The sequence below is a fragment of the Strix aluco genome, chromosome 12 (assembly GCF_031877795.1).
Source record: "Strix aluco isolate bStrAlu1 chromosome 12, bStrAlu1.hap1, whole genome shotgun sequence".
NCBI lineage: Eukaryota > Metazoa > Chordata > Aves > Strigiformes > Strigidae > Strix > Strix aluco.
The window spans coordinates 12,350,459-12,369,729 of record NC_133942.1 but is presented as its reverse complement, the minus strand read 5'-3'; the positions used below and the strand labels follow the sequence as shown (position 1 = coordinate 12,369,729).

Sequence of the window (19,271 nt, the reverse complement as noted above, 5' to 3'; positions counted from 1 at the left end):
AGGCCAGGCAGCCTGCCAGGGAGAGGCTCCCATGGCTTGGCCTGAAGCCCGGGCGACATCTTGTCTCCGTCCCCACTCAAGCTGGTGGCCCAGCCGCCCCGGGGTGTGAAGGCGGGGTGTGGCGGGGCAGTTTCCTGCTCCCCTCTGGGGCTCCCAGAGCCTTCGGCTCGGTGGCTTCTGCCATTTCCCTGAGGCTGGGCCTGGTTCCGGCCTCCAGGCCCAGCTCTGGGCCCACCCAGGCGGGAGCTCCCCCGGCCCGGCCCCGGGGATCGCTGCAGGCCGCAACGAGGCCTCCGGGGCCCTGGGCCCGCGGTGACGGGGCCCGGCCCCCCCCCCCGCCGCCTCCTCCCCGCCGCGGGCGGCCGCGGGTCCACCGGGCCCAGCAGGGGGCGCCCGCGGCTCCAGGCCGCGCCCGTAACGTCGCCATGGCAACGCTCGCGGCCCCCCCCCGCCACGTGCCCGGGGGGGGGCGGTTAGCGGGCGGTGTCGCGGTTACGTAAGGCGCACGCGCTGCGCGGTGACGCGTGCGGGGCCGCGGGCGCTGATTGGTTCGATTTGAATCTCAAGCGAGCGCGCGGGGCCGCCGGTTGGAGACAGCGCGAAGCCCCCGGCGGTGGTGACTGCGACTGCCTCGATCGCGACAGGTCAGCTCCGCCTGCTGCGGCCTTCCCGCGACATGAAGGCGGCGTAAGTCACTCCCCAACCCCCTGATCCGGCCGCGGGGTCCGCCTGCGCCTGGGCCCGCCTGGGCCGGTGTTGCGGGGCCGCCCCTCACGCCTCCTCCTCCTCCTCGCAGTAGGGCCAAGACGCCGCGGAGGCCGGCGCTGAAGAAACCGTCCAACCCCAGCCTGAAGGATCCCGTGGGGGTGAGTGCGGGGCCGCCAGGCCCGGCCGAGGTGGGCGGGAGGCACCGGGGGGGGAGGGGGCCCGGTGGGGCTGGGCCCGGGCCCGGGCCCGGGCCCGGGCCCGTTGCCTCCCTTCGGGGCTGCTCTGAGGGCTGACGGGCCCTGTGTGTGTCCCCCCACCCTCCCCAGGTGTACTGCAGGGTGCGGCCGCTCAGCCGGCCGGACCAGGAGTGCTGCATCGAGGTGATCAACGAGACCACGGTGCAGATCCACCCGCCTGAGGGATACAGGATATTCCGCAACGGGGAGTACCGGGAGGTAACGGCTTGCAGGGGGCGGCAGATCCGCGCCTTTGCCCTCCGCCTTGGGGCTGTGCTGGGCTGAAGGGGCTGCCTGGTATTGGGGGCCGAGGTCCTTTTCCTGGCTGTTGATGTTTTCCGTTGGTTTGCGGTGTGGCGTGCAGCATGCAAGTCGGCAGCTTGTGCTTTTAGAAAAGCGAGTTCTCAAACCCAGAAAACCATCTAGAGCAAAAATGCACCATTTCCTTAGCCATTAAATATATTCTCTATATACAAAAAGGTTGCTTCTGTAGGGTGGAGGAGGAGGGTAAAAGGAACAAAAGCAAAGCAGGTAAATATTTAGACTGCTTGAAGGACTTTTTCATGTAGGAATTGAAAGAAACCAGCTTTAAGCTAAACCAGACACAAGTGTATTAACGGTTGATTCATCCCAAACTTAAGTTGGATGTAAAGCCACGTTTCCTTATTTATAGAATAGGGAGGGCAGGGGTGAAGCTGTAGATTATGTACACAAAGTGGTGAAATGTCCTGAAGTGCAGAAAAGTAGATAGCAGGTCACAGAGCAGTTCACATTGTTACTTGATCAATACAAATGTTTTCTGGAAAAGGAGAGTTTAGATCAGGTGTACAGAACAAGGAGCCAGAGTTTTGTAGCACTGACTATGATTTCATAGTGAAACAGTTAAGTGCAGGTTCCCAATACAGTGGTGTAACTCAAAATGAGACAAGGTCATGCTGTTTCTAAGGAAAAAAAAAAGTTAATTGGGGTGTAGAATACTTTGTTTCCAATTTTAGTATGGGAAATTCTTATAGGAAGTACATAAAGTGCTCTTTAAAGGCTTAAATAAAATAGGCAAAGATTAATTAAGATTTTGGTAAACAAACTTTTGCTCAAAAACTTAAAGGTTAAATATTTACCTAACCAGGTGTTTTGAAAAGTGACCAGAATCAACAACAACAGTGTACTGAAAACCTGTGACTGGAGAATGAGTCTAGACTGGGAAAAAGACACAAGCTTAAAACAAAATGATTAAATGCTGGAACAACTTTGGCCGTTGTGGGTGCTCCTTTGCTCAGTGCTTGGGTAGATTATGGTGGGAGCTCAAACAGAAATTTGAGCTTGAAGCTGTAAATTGTGAGATTCTCTAGTCGCTGGGATGCCAGGCTTTGTGATCCTTCTGGTTATTTCTGGACTTAAGCTCTGCAAAAATGAGACAGTCACTGCTCTTCATTGTGCAAATCTTGTTCTTAGAATAGTTACACTGGGGCAAGTGCCCATGTTCAAACACTGGTGTAATCCTGAAGTAGAATCTTAGAGCTGCTTTCCACCATCTTACCAGAGTAAGTTCTGAAGCAAGGAACTTCTGGACAGGGAAACTCAAGGTTTAGAATGGTATATCTTTTTTTCTTCAGACGCAGTATTCTTTTAAAGAAGTGTTTGGCACCCTTGTTGTTCAGAAGGAGCTTTTTGACGTGGTGGCTAAACCTCTAGTAGAAGACCTCATTCGTGGGAAAAATGGTAAACGAGTACTTTTTCTCTCCCTCTTTTCTGTACACCTACCATGCAGTTTCTTGTTACATGTCTCAAGGTTTCTTAGCTTGTCTGGGTAAAACCATGCGTACCTTGTGTGCAATGAGAGCAGCTGTTCCAACAACCTTGGAAGCTGTTCCTGCCTTTCATCCCTTCTAACTACTGGCCTTTGTTATGACCTGCATGTTACATGTGTCAAGGTCTAATTTTTTTGTACACCATTAACTGGAGAAGCTTTTTTTTCCTGTGGAAAGGCATGACTTATCCACCTAAAGATTGACCACAGAAAGCAGTTTGTAGGGCTTGATCTCCTGGACATGGTTTGATATCACGGTGCTGGTCCTTGAAGTATCTGGCTTATGTCAGACCCCTCAGTAACCAGCATAACAACTCAGACCTCTGCCCCTGAGACTTAGTGACTTCCTTCTGTTTTGGCTTCCAAATGCACCCTTCTCCAGGGGGATGGTAGCTCCTGTCAGCTGTAGGTGAAGTGGCTGGCAGTGAGAGATGTAAACACTAGTTCACAGAATCATCTCAGTTGGAAAAGCCCTTGAAGATCATCCAGTCCAACCATTAACCTCACACTGACCGTTCTCAACTCCACCAGATCCCTCAGCGCTGGGTCAACCCGACTCTTAAACCCCTCCAGGGATGGGGACTCCAGCCCTGCCCTGGGCAGCCCATTCCAACGCCCAACACCCCCTTCTGGAAAGAAATACTTCCTAAGAGCCAGTCTAACCCTGCCCTGGCGCAGCTTGAGGCCATTCCCTCTTGTCCTGGCGCTTGTTCCTTGGCTCAAGAGACTCATCCCCCCCTCTCTGCACCCTTCTTTCAGGGAGTTGTAGAGGGCGATGAGGTCTCCCCTCAGCCTCCTCTTCTCCAGACTAAACCCCCCCAGTTCCCTCAGCCGCTCCCCATCAGACCTGTGTTCCAGACCCTGCACCAGCTTTGTTGCCCTTCTAGTTTTGACAGTGGCTTTTGATGGGCTGGAATAGTTTACAGTTAACTGTTCAAAAGGAGTTATTATTCTTTCTGAATACATTTGCCCTGGGAAAGGCAGGGCCTGTGATTAGAACTGAGCTGGTTTTTGGGACAGCAAGTGTAACTTACAAGCATTACATAACTTTCCTGTCCCTCCTAGGTCTTCTTTTTACCTATGGTGTGACCGGAAGCGGGAAAACACACACCATGACAGGATCTCCAGGTGATGGAGGACTTCTCCCACGGTGTTTGGATATGATCTTCAACAGCATAGGCCCATTCCAGGCCAAGCGATTTGTGAGTAGTTTGGCACTGAATTCTTCATGTCGCTGCTTGTAACAGCCTAAAAACTCTAGAGAAAATGTTCTGTTCAAAGTGTGTATATCCTGTCTAGACACATGACTGGAGCACTTTAATAAGAAAACCAGCCAAAAAACCCCTCATTCCCATGAGGTCTGAAGAGCAGGGCCAAGGAGGGAGGTGTAGTAGCTAGCACAGGCACAGGCACAAGATGTATGGTCTGGCTATTCCTATAATTGTCGCTCATTCTTTAATTAACTTCTTTAAAACAGTAAAAAAGGAAAGAGGAAGCTTTCTGCGTTGTGGAATGAAACCCTGCCACAAGATACAAAAGCCACAGGAAACTATATCTAAAGTAATATAGGACGCGATGTGAGGCTTTTCTTGTGGTCAAGCATCTCTGGATTTTTTGGTATCTAAATATATTTGAAATAATACTGGAAATCTTTTCCTTGTTATCATGCTAGCTTGGGAGCTTTTATGAAATATAGCTATTTTAGAAATATCTGTTTTCTGTCAAATCTACTTCTCATTAGCAAGCAGATCGAGTGTTAGTGAGGGGCATGGTATTTGCTGGTTGCTAGACAGCTTGATCAAATAATTTGTTTTGCTGGCCAACGCCTTATGTTCTCTAGTGTTTGTCATTATATTGTCTAAACATACTCATTGCTCAGGTTTTTAAGCTTGATGACAAGAACGGTGTGGATGTTCAGTGTGAAGTAGATGCTCTATTAGAGCGCCAGAAAAGAGATGCCATGCCTGTTCCAAAAACTCCATCTGGCAAGTAAGTAACTATTGTAACACGCAGAATGAATTCAGTTAATGGAAATGTTACTCTGTTCTTGTGGTTTTGACTTACCTTGGTCTCTTTATCCTTCACTTGAAAAAATGAAAGAAAAATACTAATGGAAAGTTAATATATTTTATGTGGTTTGAGCAATTGCATAATTAAGTATTTTGATTAGAAGACTTAGAATCAGGCAACAGAAGTCTATTTTCACCATTAACCAGTCAAATGCTGTGACTTTGCTGGGTAGGAATACCGTCAAGTTAAACTTGGGGATATCTTGCAAAACATTGAGATTGCTGAATGGAGGATAGAAATGTTGACTGGGAATTTTGTGAGGCATTTCTTCCTGCAGCTGAGTACAGCAGTGTCGGGTGAAAGTTTATGTGCTTAAAACTTTTCAGAGTGCTTTTTTTAATCTAATGTGACTGGGTGTGTTGTCAGTAGCTGCTAGTGTGAGCACTCCCGTACTCAGATCACGCTCCCTGTCAGTAGATTTGCTGGTTAACTGTAGAGTCGCTGTCTGACATGTTAGCTGGCTGTGGATACTCCACTACAATCCCTTATTGTCTGTTCAACAGGCGACAAATAGATCCAGAATTTGCTGATATGATCAATGTGCAAGATCACTGCAAAGTGGAAGAAGTTGATGAAGATAATGTCTACGGTGTCTTTGTCTCCTATATTGAGATCTACAACAACTACATATATGACCTCTTGGAGGAAGCTCCCTTTGAGCCTATAAAACCAAAGTTAGTTTTATGAAAACTATTACTCCTACTTCAATTATGCTTCTCTGAGAACTACAATATGTCTTTGTAGCTGCAGTCTTGGCGAGTCTAGCTCAATTCATGGGAATCACTTGAAAAAAATCGTGAGAAAAAGGTGATGGCAAAGGAGTCCAGACAATAGTGTTTGTGTGCCGAGTACTGATAGTTGTTCTGTTGCTGCTAAGACTTGGTGCTCCCTTCCTCATTATAATGGGGGATTAATAAGCAAATATTTAATTTGTTAGGCAGTGTGTTGTATCCCACTGGGATTTAAGTCTGTTCACGCTGTTCTGTGAGGACAGTTCCTAGCAGGAGACTGCAGCTTGAAGTCAGCCCTTCAGTGGCTGACACATTTTTCCCTGGAAACAGTGTATTGGGCAAAAGTTGCTTTACAGTTAGTGCAAGTTTGCATATTATTTGACTTGATGTCAGTAATTTTCATAAAAACAGAAACTAATTGTCTCATAAATGAAATTCTGGGTATTTTTTGGAAAGAAGGGTACTTAGCTGATGTCTACAATGAGTAAGTCTTGAGACTGTCAGAAAAAACAGTCTGCAAATTAAACATTGAATAATTTTTTTAAAAAATTTGAAATCCATTAAAGAAAACCCTATGCTTGTCCATCGGTACATGTGTTAATTAAAGAGTTGGCTGATTAACAAAGGCTAACTAGAGCAAAACATGCTATGTCTCTGAAACAGCAAGAGCTGTCTCCAGGGTACTGATTTGAAAAGGGTTTGAGTGTCTGCGAATGCTTTTTAAAGAAGAATAAAATAATTTGGTTAGTATTGTGCTTATGTCCAAAAATCAGCCTACAAAGAATTTTGGATTATTTCTGTTTATGGAAGCTACAGTGTATTATATGTGGAAAGATTTTTAGACACAAGCTGAATGACTTAATATTTTTTTAACCCTGTTTTTTTGCTAGGTGGAACAATTGCAACACTCCTGTGCGAAATGGTGACTTTATGTATGTGCATACGCATATTATTCCCAATACTGGAAAGTGAAATTTTCTTTTAGTAGAAGCAGAAAATAAACTCAGACTGACTCCCTATCTCTTCTTGCTTTACTAGCGAATATAGAATGCTGTTGAAGCCATCTTGCTTCTGTATGCATGTAGAAAAACAATAGCTGCCATCCAAACCCATGATTTTCAGTAAGAATTGCAATTAAACGTAGCTTCTAAATTAAAGCAGTAGCTGAAGTGTAACTAATCTTGGCTGAATGTGTGTCCATGTACTTGTATTTCCTCTTCCATCTGCTGTATGGATAATTGACATATTCAGTCTGAATTTTGTAGTTAAACAAAAGAGAATTTGCATGACAGTGCATTGTACATAAAACTCCACTCAAATTTAGTGGTTTTTTGTTTTATTTCCTCCCTGTTCTTAAGACCTCCACAATCCAAAATCCTTCGTGAGGACCAGAATCACAACATGTATGTCACAGGATGCACAGAAGTAGAGGTGAAATCTACAGAAGAAGCTTTTGAAGTGTTTTGGAGAGGTAAATCTTTAAAATATAACTTTGTAAATTCAGTACAGATGTGTCAGCCTTTACACTATCATGCTGAACACAGAATTGGCTTTGCCAGGTGGTGAGTCTGTTAAATGAAAGAGGTTTTTGGAGGGATTGTTTTTGTTCTTCTAAACAGGTCAAAAGAAGAGGCGCATTGCAAACACTCAGCTGAACCGAGAATCCAGTCGCTCTCACAGTGTCTTTATTATCAAGTTGGCTCAGGCCCCCCTGGATGCAGATGGAGATAACGTGCTGCAGGTGAATTCCGGGGCGGGCTCCTAAAGGAGAACTGCAGGGTGTGAATAGAGTGTTAGAAAAGGTGGTGAACCTTGGAGCGTGGCCTACCAAAACAGTTACTGTGTCTTGAGCGGTAGCAATTCCATTTTGAAGGAAATTAAAATTAAATTTTGAGTCTTTGACAGAATTTGTCTCCTTTTTGTAATGAAAGTAGAGCGTTAAAATGGAGCACGAAGCTGGTTATTCCTTTGTTTTTTACTTCTGCTTCTTTTGAACAAAACCTTAATCTAAAACTTTGAGGATTTGAATGAGCACGGTGGTTATATCTATCTTGTGGCCTGAGACAGAAGGGCTCTGCTGAACTTTTTCACAAGAAAAGGTAGTGGTGCACAGCTGCTTGCACTAAGGGCTGTAAAACACCCTCAGACTTTAAAGGCGCAACACATTCTTTTTAAGTGTGCATGCTGGTTTAGGTTTGGGGGCGTGGGGTGTTCCCCCCACCCTGTTAGAAGGAATATAGAGCTAATCATCAACCTAGTGTAATTTTGTTTTCTTTAATAGGAGAAAGAACAGATCACTTTAAGCCAGCTGTCTTTAGTTGATCTGGCTGGAAGTGAAAGGACTAATAGAACAAAAGCTGAAGGGAACAGGCTGCGAGAAGCAGGTATGTACCAGCTTCGGACAGTCTGGTAATTTTAGGTGCCAATTTATGCTCGTGTTAGTCTTGTCTCCTAGTAAAGACATCATGGGAAGGTTTGAAGTGTTCTGTTATGATGTTCTGATTTGACGACCTCAAATCCTCCAGTCTGGAAACCAGAAGGTCTTCCTAGCACTTATTCTGAAACTTCAGTTAATTATAGCAGTTATCTGTAACAAATATAACTTAGGTCCAGGCAATTTATTCCTAAGTAAACTGCTAAATAATTTGGGAACACGATCCAAATGGCTGCTTAGAGTTTTGTGTTTTCTTTTTTAAGGTAATATTAATCAGTCACTAATGACATTAAGAACATGTATTGAAATTCTGCGGGAAAACCAGATGTATGGAACAAATAAGGTATGCCACCCATTATCTAATTATCTTTTGATCTGATGATGATTTGGTGTAATGAAAGCTTACTAGATCTTTCATGTCCTTTATTTTAAGATGGTTCCGTACAGAGATTCCAAACTGACTCATCTCTTCAAGAACTATTTTGATGGTGAAGGAAAAGTGCGTATGATTGTGTGTGTTAATCCTAAAGCTGAGGACTACGAGGAAAGCTTGGTAACTTCCTTGCAGATCTTGCCTCCCCTTCTACTCTTCTTTCATGTTTATCACTGAATTCTTGTACTTGTTTGGTAGATGAGAGAAATAATATTTTTTGTTGTTTGGGCACTTCAGGTAATCAAATATAATATTGCAGGGCAAATATGCCCTCGAAGTCTTATTTTTCCTCTTAAAAATGAGAACCGCTATTTGCTTGTAAAATAGGAAATATTTCTCTTATCTACAGAAGTCCAAATAACCGTGTTTAGGTGCTTAATCCCTACTATGATGGTACTTGCAAAAACTTCAGCTGGCTGCACAGTCGTTCCTTGGGGGCTGCGGTCGGGAAGGCGTTTCTGAAGGTTTCTGGATCGCTTCAGAAGCACACGCTAGCTAGCTGGGATCTACTTGAGATTATAGCTTGATAATGTCTCCTCTAATACTTCTATTGACCTTAAAATATCCCTTTCGAACTTACATTGGTTAGTTTTGTTGCTAAGCTTGGTTTTGTTCTTTTGTAGCAAGTCATGCGCTTTGCAGAGATGACCCAGGAGGTTGAAGTCGCGAGACCTGTGGACAGACCGCTCTGCGGCCTGACACCGGGACGGCGCCTCCGGAACCAGGCCTTCAGAGAGGAGCTCTCGCGGAGGCTGGAGATGCGGGGTGGCCCAATAAATGGAGGTAAAAGCTAGAACGTCAGGTAGTTTCTACTGTTAGGAGCTGAAGGCTATTTTAGAACAAACTATTTGAGCCGTGAAAGTGCAGAAGGAACTTCACTGAACTGTCTGCAATAGGTGCTGCTCTCTTCATCCTGCAGTGCTAAACCCAGTTACTGTGCAAGTCACAAAATAATTCTTTGTTACTGGTGATGAGTTGAATTCATGGTCTCATTATTGCAGCTCCTGAAAGGAAATTGTGCTGAGGAGGGTACTTTGATGTTTTTGTATGCTTAGGGCCTACTTTAGAAATCAAAAGTTGCCTGGAGGTATGATAAAGCAATGAATCGAGAATGTCACATTTAATCTTCTCTCCACACTGTCATCTCTTCTGAAAACTTCTAGTTCTCATTAATTATTCTTAAGTTCTGTCTGCTTCATGTACTGTGGAATGAATGATCTGTGGCTGTGCATTGTCAAATGGAATTTTTCCTGTTCTGTAGCTTGCTGACAGACTTTCTTGGCTTTAAATCTTGCAGAAACAGAAGAGCAATCTGTTTCAGAAATGTTTTTGCAGAACTTTCCTCCACTGCCTTCATGTGAGCTATTGGATGTTAATGATGATCAAACACTTCCAAAGCTTATTGAAGTCCTGGAAAAACGCCATAAACTACGACAAATGTTGTCAGAGGAGTTTGCCAAAAACGGTAAGAATTTGAACATCGATGTGGAACTAGATTTTTGGCGCCCTTATTGCTACTTAAGGGATCTCTTCTGTACCAACATGAAATAAGTATCTGGTCTAGATTGATTGTTTAAAAAACCTTTTTCAAGGTAATGAAATAGCTGGTAGTGTTAAATTGGTAGGAGGAAAACAGACCTGCTTTTGATATTATGGAGATATGGTGAGAAGATAAAAATATATTGATTCTCTTGCAGTGCTTGCATTTAAAACAATGCTGCAAGAATTTGACTCCAGTGTTATATCCAAGGAAAACTATATTCAAGGAAAACTGTCCGAAAAAGAGAAAACAATATCAGGACAGAAAATGGAGCTAGAACGCCTGGAGAAGAAAATTAAAACTTTGGAATTCAAGGTCAGTTTTTTTCATTGTCTAAAGCTAAGCACAAGATGCATTTTCTACGTACCATTTGGCAAGCTTCTTGATATCAGAAGTTGCTTGCGAGGTGGATGTTAGAAACAAGATTAAAAGTTATTTTGTGAGGAACTTTGAACACTTTTAGCTTTTTTGCTTTCTTATGAGGTGAGGTTTTTCTAAATATGTTAAGATGGGCAACTTATAAGAAAGTTGTAAAGTCTCTGAAACTTTTTTGGAGTGTGGACTGTTTCTCTGAGTATTTGTACAACAGCTAATATAATCTAGTAGATGCTAACAATCAAATATAACTAGCAATTAGGGGCTTAGAGGGTTGTGCTTCTAAGAAGCATAGCCCAGTCCTTCCTCTCTTCCTCCAGATTGACATTTTAGAGAAAACTGCAGTAATTTATGAAGAAGACAAGCGTAATCTTCAGCAAGAACTAGAAAACAAGAGCCAGAAGTTGCAACGTCAGGCTTCTGACAAGCGTAGGTTGGAGGCACGGTTGCAAGGCATGGTGGCAGAAACAACCATGAAATGGGAGAAGGAGTGTGTAAGTACAGTGCCCTATTTATTGGACATATGTAGCGGAGCAATGCTGGGGGGAGCTGGGGGTTTGTTTTTGTGGGGGATTTTTATATGGTGGTAGCATTAAGAATGGAGATGTGCTTGGCTTTATGGACTTGAACAGAGACTTTTTGAACTTTTATAAATATGGTATGATAAGATAAATTCCTCAAGGAATTTTGGAGCAGCTCTCTTAAACACTGTGTCACTTCATTTCAATATCTAGAATTTGTCCTTTTGGGTTTGGGGCACTCTGAGGAGTGGTTCTCTTGTTCTGTTGGTTGTCAGTAGAAGCCTGATGTCAGGCTTTTCCGCTTTTTCTCATGTAATATCTTGCTCAGCTCTGCACTTGACAAGCAATAAGGAAAGGAAATCTGAAGGATTAACTGTTACTATTGCAGGACCCTTGATAGAACTACAGTTTGACGTGCTCCCATTTGTCATAATTCAGGAAGCAAAATGATGATGGCATTGAACATGGTGCTGATTCATAATCTGGAAAGTCTTTCTTTAGCTCCATATGTCATTATTTCCAATAGCTTGTATCTCAGTAGGGAAGACTTTCATTCCATGTGGATATGTAATTCCCTTCAAACTCTCAGCACAACTACTTGTGCTTTTGTGTGAGGTGCTTCATGCTTCCTCGCTTGTCTCTAGGAGCGTCGTGTAGCAGCAAAGCAGCTGGAGATGCAGAACAAACTTTGGGTGAAAGATGAAAAACTGAAGCAACTGAAGGCCATTGTTACTGAACCAAAAAATGAAAAGTCAGAGAAGCCAGAGAGGCCTTCACGAGAGAGAGACCGAGAGAAGCCTGTTCAGAGATCAGTGTCTCCTCCACCAGTACCTGTAAGTTGCCTCTAAAACGCTTCTTGATATAAGGAAAAGCACATTTATAAGAAGGAATTAAAGTGTGGGCCACGTCTGTTTTAGTGGCTAGAAAATAGTTCCCAAGCACAGAATTTGGATAACTTAAACTTGCTTTGAAATCTTTGTCTCCAGTTGTATTTATCAGTGCTCTTTTTTCATGCTCCTACCTTCTAACGCTACTTGTATTGGAAGAATACCTGATCCTTAATGCCGTCACTGCAACACAATACCTCTCCAAAACCATGAGCTTGAATAGCTGAATTGGCACTCTGCACATTGTCAGTATTCGTTGTTTTATTGCCTTATGAATTGACAGTTCTGTGTGTTCACTAACTTCTTTCCCGTTCTCTCTAGCCTTCTAGTAACTTTACTCAGGTCCCTAACAGCCAGCAGCTTGCGAGCAACCCGCAGGGGCACAGACGTTCTAATTCTTGTAGCAGCATTTCTGTGGCATCCTGTGTTATGGAATGGGAGCAGAAAACCCCTTCGCACAAGCCTACCAGTGGCACTCCTAATGCAAGGAGTAGACAACAAGAACCAGGACAAAGTAGAGGCTGTAACACCTCAGACAGAAGGCGAGGGATGTGCTGGACTGGAGTCGTTGAGGTTTCCAAGCGTAGAGATGAGCTAGAAATAGAAGAGGATCAATGCTGCAGGGTTAGTGCTGCTCCTGTCAAAAGCTAAACGTAGTGTTGCTTAGTCTGGCTCAAAAGCTCATTACGACTTCTCTTACACTGAGCACACCTAACATAGATTGGAGTTTGCCCCAAAATGTGTTTCTTGTAGGACAGTACTGTGTCCAAATTGAGTCTCGCTGTTCATTCTCTGACTTCTTGACATTTAGAAACTCCTTAAAAGCAGCGTGTGTATTTCTTGCTGGCGTGTAGATAGCACTTGTAACGACCTCTGAACTAGCTAGACTCTTTCTCTAGCTGTGAATGTCCTTGTGTTTTAACTTGTGTCTGTCTCCTCAAATCTATCTTGCAGCCTGCAATGTACCATAGTCTGTCTGGGCAGCTTAAAAGGTGGTTTTGTGAGCCACGTCTGCAAATATCTGCTGGAAATCTCGCTTGTGTGGCTTGACTTTAACTCTCTTAGAATAGTCTTCCCTAATTTTCACATCTGCATTAAAGCTGGGGGCTTTGCCTACAGGTGGGAGACTTTTTTTTTCACTGAACTGATGCGTGCAAATGCTTGTATCGGTGGTGTCTGTCACGTTATAGCGCTGTCGCAGTGGCTCAGGTAAATCGGAGAGAATTCTATAACCCCGGCCTCTTGAGAGAGCTTCTGGAGAGGAAGGAAGTTTATCAGGGTATGGGTCATTTTTTGAGAGTGTTCTCAAAATTTTTGTCACCTCTGAAGTCAGCGACATGCTTAATAGATGAGCCACGGTCAGCAGAGTAAGGGATGTGGTCTCTGCCACAGTAAAATGTGGCCAGTAGTAGCACGCCTTCTCCTTAGAACGTAACTTCTAAGGCACCTTGGCAGAATTGTTTCAAAAAACCATCAACAGAAATAAGTACCTGCCCACCAAAAGGGGGAGAAGAAAGTGTTGAAATTCTTTCTTTTATTTTAATGGAAGATTTTTGCTGAAAGCCCCATTTCCCTCTATATGTTTAATTTTTAAGAGGTGCTTTAGACTTGTGTAAGAGGTTTATCTGTAAAGGGTACAGCCAGTCACGTGTCTGTTGGTCAGAGAAATCCTGATTGATGCCTTTTGCCTGAAAATACAGTGGATGGGCTTTGCGTTCATGGGCCTGGGTTATGTAACCTCACCATGATTCAGAGGCCTCTAAAATTAGTGCGTCAGTGGAACAAAGAGAGTCTACAAATACTCTTCCAAAAGCCCAAAGGTCTTGAAGAGACCCAGGTTTTTAAACAAGTTTCCAGAATATTCTGATTTTCCTGAGCAACTGGCAATAATGTTCATGTTCATAATAAAAAACCACATGAACCTGAATGATTTCTTGTGGATTTCCAACAGCTGGGTTCAGAAGTGATAGCACTAGCTTCCTCTGTGCTAGCTACTCAGATGTGTTATGAGGCCTTGTACCCTTTAGAGGTGTTGGAAATCCATACTCAGTCTGCTTGCTTTGCTACCTCAAAAAATGTGGTTTGGTTCATGAATGCATCTATGGAAACATAAATTTATCTTTCTGGTTGGTTAATATGTTTGCAGCAATCTGTTTTGATTTGGAAACGTGGGAGGAGGATTACTCAACAAAGAAATCCTCCTTGAGGAAACTTTTCTAGGTGGGGAATGCAACAGATTGGATAACACTTAACTAAAATTTACAAGAAACAGGAATTGGCACGCAAATAATTCATTAATAATTTTATGCAAGGCTCCTGGTAATGGTGCCTTTCGGGATGCGCTCTGGAAGCGCTTTAGGAACTGACGTTTTGAGCTTCGTACAAACACATCTTAACCAGACCGGCAAAGTTCACTTCTGCTAATGATACCCTCTGAGAGATTTACTGTGTGCTGATTTCTCCTGATTCTCTTCCGCTCTGATCAGAACGCGCCTCCGGTTCGCCTTAGACACCGACGGTCACGCTCAGCTGGGGAGAGGTGGGTGGATCACAAACCACCTTCTAACCTGCCCACTGAGACAGTCATGCAGCCGCACGTCCCCCACGCCATCACGGTAGCGGCCGCAAGCGAAAAGGCACTAGCTAAGTGTGACAAGTATATGCTGACGCACCAGGAGCTAGCCTCTGATGGGGAGATTGAAACGAAACTCATTAAGGTAAAGCAAACGCCTTCGTTGTAAACTTGTGATAACCCTGTCAGAACCTATTTCTGGCTGTGTGCTTGTGCTGCGGGCGTGCTGGCTAGCGAAAGGGTACGTTTGACTTGGTCTGCTAAGAGATTAAATTTGAAACTTATGCAGTTGGATTCGAGGGAGCTTTTTAGAGTCTGAAAATACTTTTCCTGAACTTTGTCATTACTTCATACAAACCGTTACAAGCTTGTTTATCTCAGTCACCGTTTTCCTTGAAAGTAATTAAGTTTTTTTTTCCTCTAGTAAAATGCAATAATCCATTTGTAGTGAAAGTTCCTTAGACTGGCGGCTGCAGCTAATCTCGTGGAGTCAGTCTTGTCGGAGTGATGTTATTTGATTTCCACTAGTGGTATGAGTAAGCTTGCTGCAGTGATGGATGCTCAAATGCTCCAGGACATAATTTCTAGTAGTCAACTGCCAAACAAATTGGTGAGACAGCCTCAGCTTTGAACACTTGCAGTGCTTGTGTCCCAGAACGCTGACTGTACTCACCCAAGGCAAATTGAGAGCTCTTTGTAATTTGTAGCAAGAAGCTTTTGATTCTTTTTTCCTACAGTCACGGGCCTTCCAATATTGCTTTTTTTCTTTTTTTTAGTTTTAAAAAAGCTCTCACTCCTGTAAGATAACCTTGTAGGTTCCAGCGACAGTTCCAAAAGCAAAGTCTTGCAAAGCTGACAACAGAACCTGTTCGTGCTGTGGGATAGAACTAATGAAACTAAGCTCATGATGTGATTTCTGCAGCATTACTTAATCACACGCAGAAATCTTTGTCGTGGCAGTGACTGCTCTGGGGGTATCTCCCTGAGCAGCAGGGTAGATGGTGTTCGCTCTTTACTGTCCTGTGTGTCGTAAGGGAAGATATATAATGGGGGGGAGTGTATTTGTGCACATGTTCTTGCTGGCTATTAACCTGCAAGGAAAGGGCTGTTGTAAGCACTTAAGTTTTCATGTGAAAACCTGTGCTGTAGCCATCTGACCTCATGACCGTGCCTTGTTAACTGCTTTTGGTTTCCAGGGTGATGTTTTCAAAACCAGGGGTGGTGGACAGGCTGTTCAGTTCACAGAGATTGAAACTCTGAAGCAAGAATCTCCAACTGGGTGAGTTGTGGTCTTAATTTTAGGTTCTGACGCTGTGGGAGATACGTAACTCCAACAGTGCGTGCTTCTGGTCCAGAGGATTGAACAGGAAGTTGCATCTAACTTGAAATTGTATAAAAGTAACTCAGAGAGGCTTATAGATACTATAGCTGCTTTTAAGGCTGCTCAGAGCAAAGTATTTATTTAGAAAGTATAAAATGTATTCTCTTGTGTGTGAGAATCTGCCAAACTAGGTGAGGCTTGTAACTCTTTTTCCCCATACTCCTCTTTCAGTCGAAAGCGAAGATCATCACCTTCCAATGCTGACCCACCCGAGGGTGCTGCAGACTCGGAATGGACTGATGTAGAAACCAGAGTAAGCTAAAAAAGGAAGAAAGGGGCCATCTTGTGCTGGATCTGGCTGAGAGTTGGGGTAGTGCTGATGGCTGGGTGGGGGTGAGCAGTAGAGACTGACCTTCTGTGTCTTCTCAGTGTTCTGTGGCCGTGGAGATGAGGGCGGGATCGGCTCTTGGACCTGGGTATCAGCATCATGCTCAGCCCAAGTAAGTGCATTTCCCCTTTGTAGCTGGGGTGTCGCATTGTCTTCCTTGGTACATCTGAAGCAAGAACTCTTTTTTTTTTTTTTTTTTTTTTTCCCCCCCCCCCTTGCCCTTGCTGCCCTTTCTTCTGTAGGTTTGAGGCGCATACCTCTTGAAAGATAAGCAGGCCTAGTCAGTGTGGGAAACTGGTGACAGGGTAGATCTGTAGTGGACTCTAAGCAGAATTATTAACTTGTCTTCTGGGTAAAACTGGTGTTTGGTGCAGCGAGCAAAATGTCAGGTTGGATCTTGTGCTCTCTTGGCTGTAAAAAAAACTGGGAACTAGGATGCCTGGCAGGTCCAGAGTGGCATTGGGTTAGGGATGGCAGTGACAAAGTACGAAGCTCTATCCCTCTTCTCCCCACCCCCAGCCTTTAGCAGGTGCTGATGCAGTAAAATAGATTCATTTTTATATCTTTAGATAAACTGAATCTAAAAAAGATTACAAATACCTTAGTATTCATTTCAGTATAGTTTAGGGAGGAGGAAACTGTGGGATATACCTAATGATATACTTGAATGTAGCTCCTATTCCAGCTGCTACCTGCTGTGTAATTGTCAAGGCACCTGTAAGGAAGCAAGGGCTCTAGTCATGCTAGAAGAAGCTCCTCTCCTTCCAGTGCACAGATAACAGTCTGAATTCTTCAGGGCTGTCTCATCACTCTTTAACGTGGTGGGATCAGTGGTGGTTGCACACATAAATGCAAGCTTACCAAAGCAGAAGGCCCAATTTTTAGCAAAAAGTCCAAATGATCCAGCGGTTTGTAAGGCTCGTACCCAACACCTGAGCACCCACATCTAACAAAACACTTCACTGACAAAAGATATGCTTCAGATAAGAAAGTTTTGTTAAACTAGGTCTTGCAGAACAGAATTCAGTATCCAGATTTGGCCTCTTGTAGGTGCTGGCGGTGCTGTGGAAGTCACCTGTTCAGCTCAGGGGAAGAAAATTTGCAGTTTTGCAAGACATGTTTATAGGCAGGAGAGGGCTGGAGAGGTACAGAGGTTTCTATGAAGCCAAAATCAGCTAAACTTACTGCATTTGGAATCCAGAGAGTTTAGAACTATGGTGGAAGGGTGTTTTGGAGAGTGTCTGAAATCAGTAATCCCCCTTTCAGATAAGATGACAAATATGTGCCTTTCATACACTTTATTACATCTCTTAGTAACTGGGACCTGCTCAAGGTGGCTGCTGTTACTTGCAGCCTTCCTACAGCCTTGTGATATTGTAGTAAATCGTTTAGTTTGCCTGTGTATTGGGTTGGAACTTGTATTTATCTTAATTTATTAAATAATTTAAATAAAACTTTGTTTTACACTCACGGCTGTCTAAAAAAAAGCAAAATACAAGTGTTTCTTGATAAATAAGCTCTATAGTTGTGTTAATTGTTGCATTTTTAGCATAGGAGGTATGTGAGACTTATGTATACAGTCAATAGCCTATTTACCTATTCTGCTGCTGCTAAGGAAAACTGCTGTGTAAAATCTGAAAGTTGTTTGTGGCTTTTTTCTTTTTTAGGCGAAGAAAGCCATGAACTTAACATACTACTGCGTTGGAATGCTCTTGATTTTTATCAGACTGATGCCAGTGATAAACTCGATAAAAACTGCTTTGTTATCACTACAAGCTCTATATTTTTCAAATGGCCTGTACTAGGCAGTGGTTAAATGGGAGCTATTTCTTGTGATCCCAAAGAAGCATGTCTGTGGTGTGTATATTTTCAGTAGGTGTAGAGGGGTTCTGCTGCTGTGTCCCCTGGGCAGCTGCAGGACACCTTCTGTCCCGTGTGTATGAAGCCCTTGTTATTAAGCTGTATCTTTATAGACTAATGAGACAAGGCTTTCGCCTTGTGTATTTTTTTCAGCTTTTTCTTTTTATAGTGCAAAATACTTCTATTCTAGTCACTATCCCTTCCTTGTCAGGTCCTCTGTTTTGAAGAGGCATCAATGCTGCTATTTATTTAGATGCAGTAACGCACTTTAAGAGTGTTTCTATGCCATTTCATATTTTATTATAACTAGCAACAGCTTGGTAATATGGATTTCTTCTTGAAAGAATTACCTTTTATTTAATATGCAAATCAGCTTGTGAAAACATTTCAATCTTCAAACCTTCATAGTAACGAAGCAAGAATACTGATGTGAAGAGTAATGGTGACTTGACATCAGACCTACTTTATTTTGTAGTGCAAGTAAATAAATGTTTTACATGTGTAGATATGGGGTAAAAAGGTAATTTGCTCACAGATGTGGTGACAACTCTATGTGTGTGGCTCTGCAAATATGTTAAAATAAATACTTTTTTTTATTCAATGACTCTGACAAACTGTGTTCTTGTTACTTAAGGGTATGCTCAGCTACAGAAACTAAGGTAAGCGCCATAACATCTTGGCTGTGTCCTGTGCAAGGAGCTGTGAATGAATGCACCTTTTAGGATACTTCTGAAGTTTAAACCAAGGAGTCTACTTGGATCCCAAGGCAGTGTTTTGGACAAGCTTATCTTCGTGTCTGCCAGTTGATTTTGAGGGCAGTTGGTTTCATTTTGAGTGACTGACTGCATCGTTAAAAGATGTTGAAGCTTTGAGCTTTTTCCAGCATAAGAAAAAGCTTTTGTGACTAAGTTTAAAAAACATTTTTTTTATAATGCCTAGGGGATACCTTTTAAATTTTTTTTTAAGGAAAAAAGGGACCAGTATGGGTGCCTGTAGCTGGTATAACCCAATTTTTTTTCAGGTGGTCCATGAAAAGGCTTATATTGTAAAGAAACACCATCTTTTGCACAGGTCCTGGCCCACAGCTGGAGCAGAAAGCTCTGGCAAGCCTTAGCGTTCGCCTAGCTGAGAGCAGACTCGAGCACGCTCAGAAGGCCTGGGGCAGAGCATGCTTACTCTGGAGCAGGCAGTGCCGCTTGATGGTTTCAGAGGCTTTTGCCTTGGCCTGGGAAACAAAAAATCCTCCAAGCCCCGGTGAGCGGCCACGCTGCTGGAGCGGCATGGTGAGCTGATGCCACTAGATGGTGTGAAATAGCCGTCAGGGCTGGCGCTGGGTCCCTCCCCGCGGCCCTGCTGCAGGGCGGCAGGCGCTGTGCTGCCTGAGGCAG

At 43.6% G+C, this 19,271-nt stretch overlaps 1 protein-coding gene across 7 annotated transcripts; it reads left to right on the top strand.

The window, feature by feature from the left end:
* Nucleotides 1-577: 577 nt before the first annotated feature.
* KIF23 (kinesin family member 23) lies at nt 578-18,484 on the top strand. 7 transcript variants are annotated; one of them, XM_074837497.1, is made up of 24 exons: nt 578-687; nt 797-866; nt 1,035-1,163; nt 2,558-2,663; nt 3,817-3,953; nt 4,631-4,740; nt 5,325-5,495; nt 6,443-6,484; nt 6,911-7,023; nt 7,172-7,293; nt 7,834-7,936; nt 8,250-8,329; nt 8,420-8,539; nt 9,043-9,202; nt 9,717-9,884; nt 10,117-10,274; nt 10,655-10,828; nt 11,500-11,688; nt 12,064-12,366; nt 14,229-14,459; nt 15,511-15,593; nt 15,867-15,948; nt 16,065-16,135; nt 17,691-18,484. In XM_074837497.1, the coding sequence occupies exons 1-24, from the start codon at nt 677-679 to the stop codon at nt 17,704-17,706; spliced, it is 2,949 nt and encodes a 982-aa protein (XP_074693598.1). In that variant the 5' UTR covers nt 578-676; the 3' UTR covers nt 17,707-18,484. The 7 variants fall into 7 exon arrangements, 6 of the variants coding, with proteins under 6 accessions (XP_074693598.1, XP_074693599.1, XP_074693601.1 ...); XM_074837498.1 differs by lacking the exon at nt 6,443-6,484; XM_074837500.1 differs by lacking the exon at nt 12,064-12,366.
* Nucleotides 18,485-19,271: the final 787 nt, after the last annotated feature.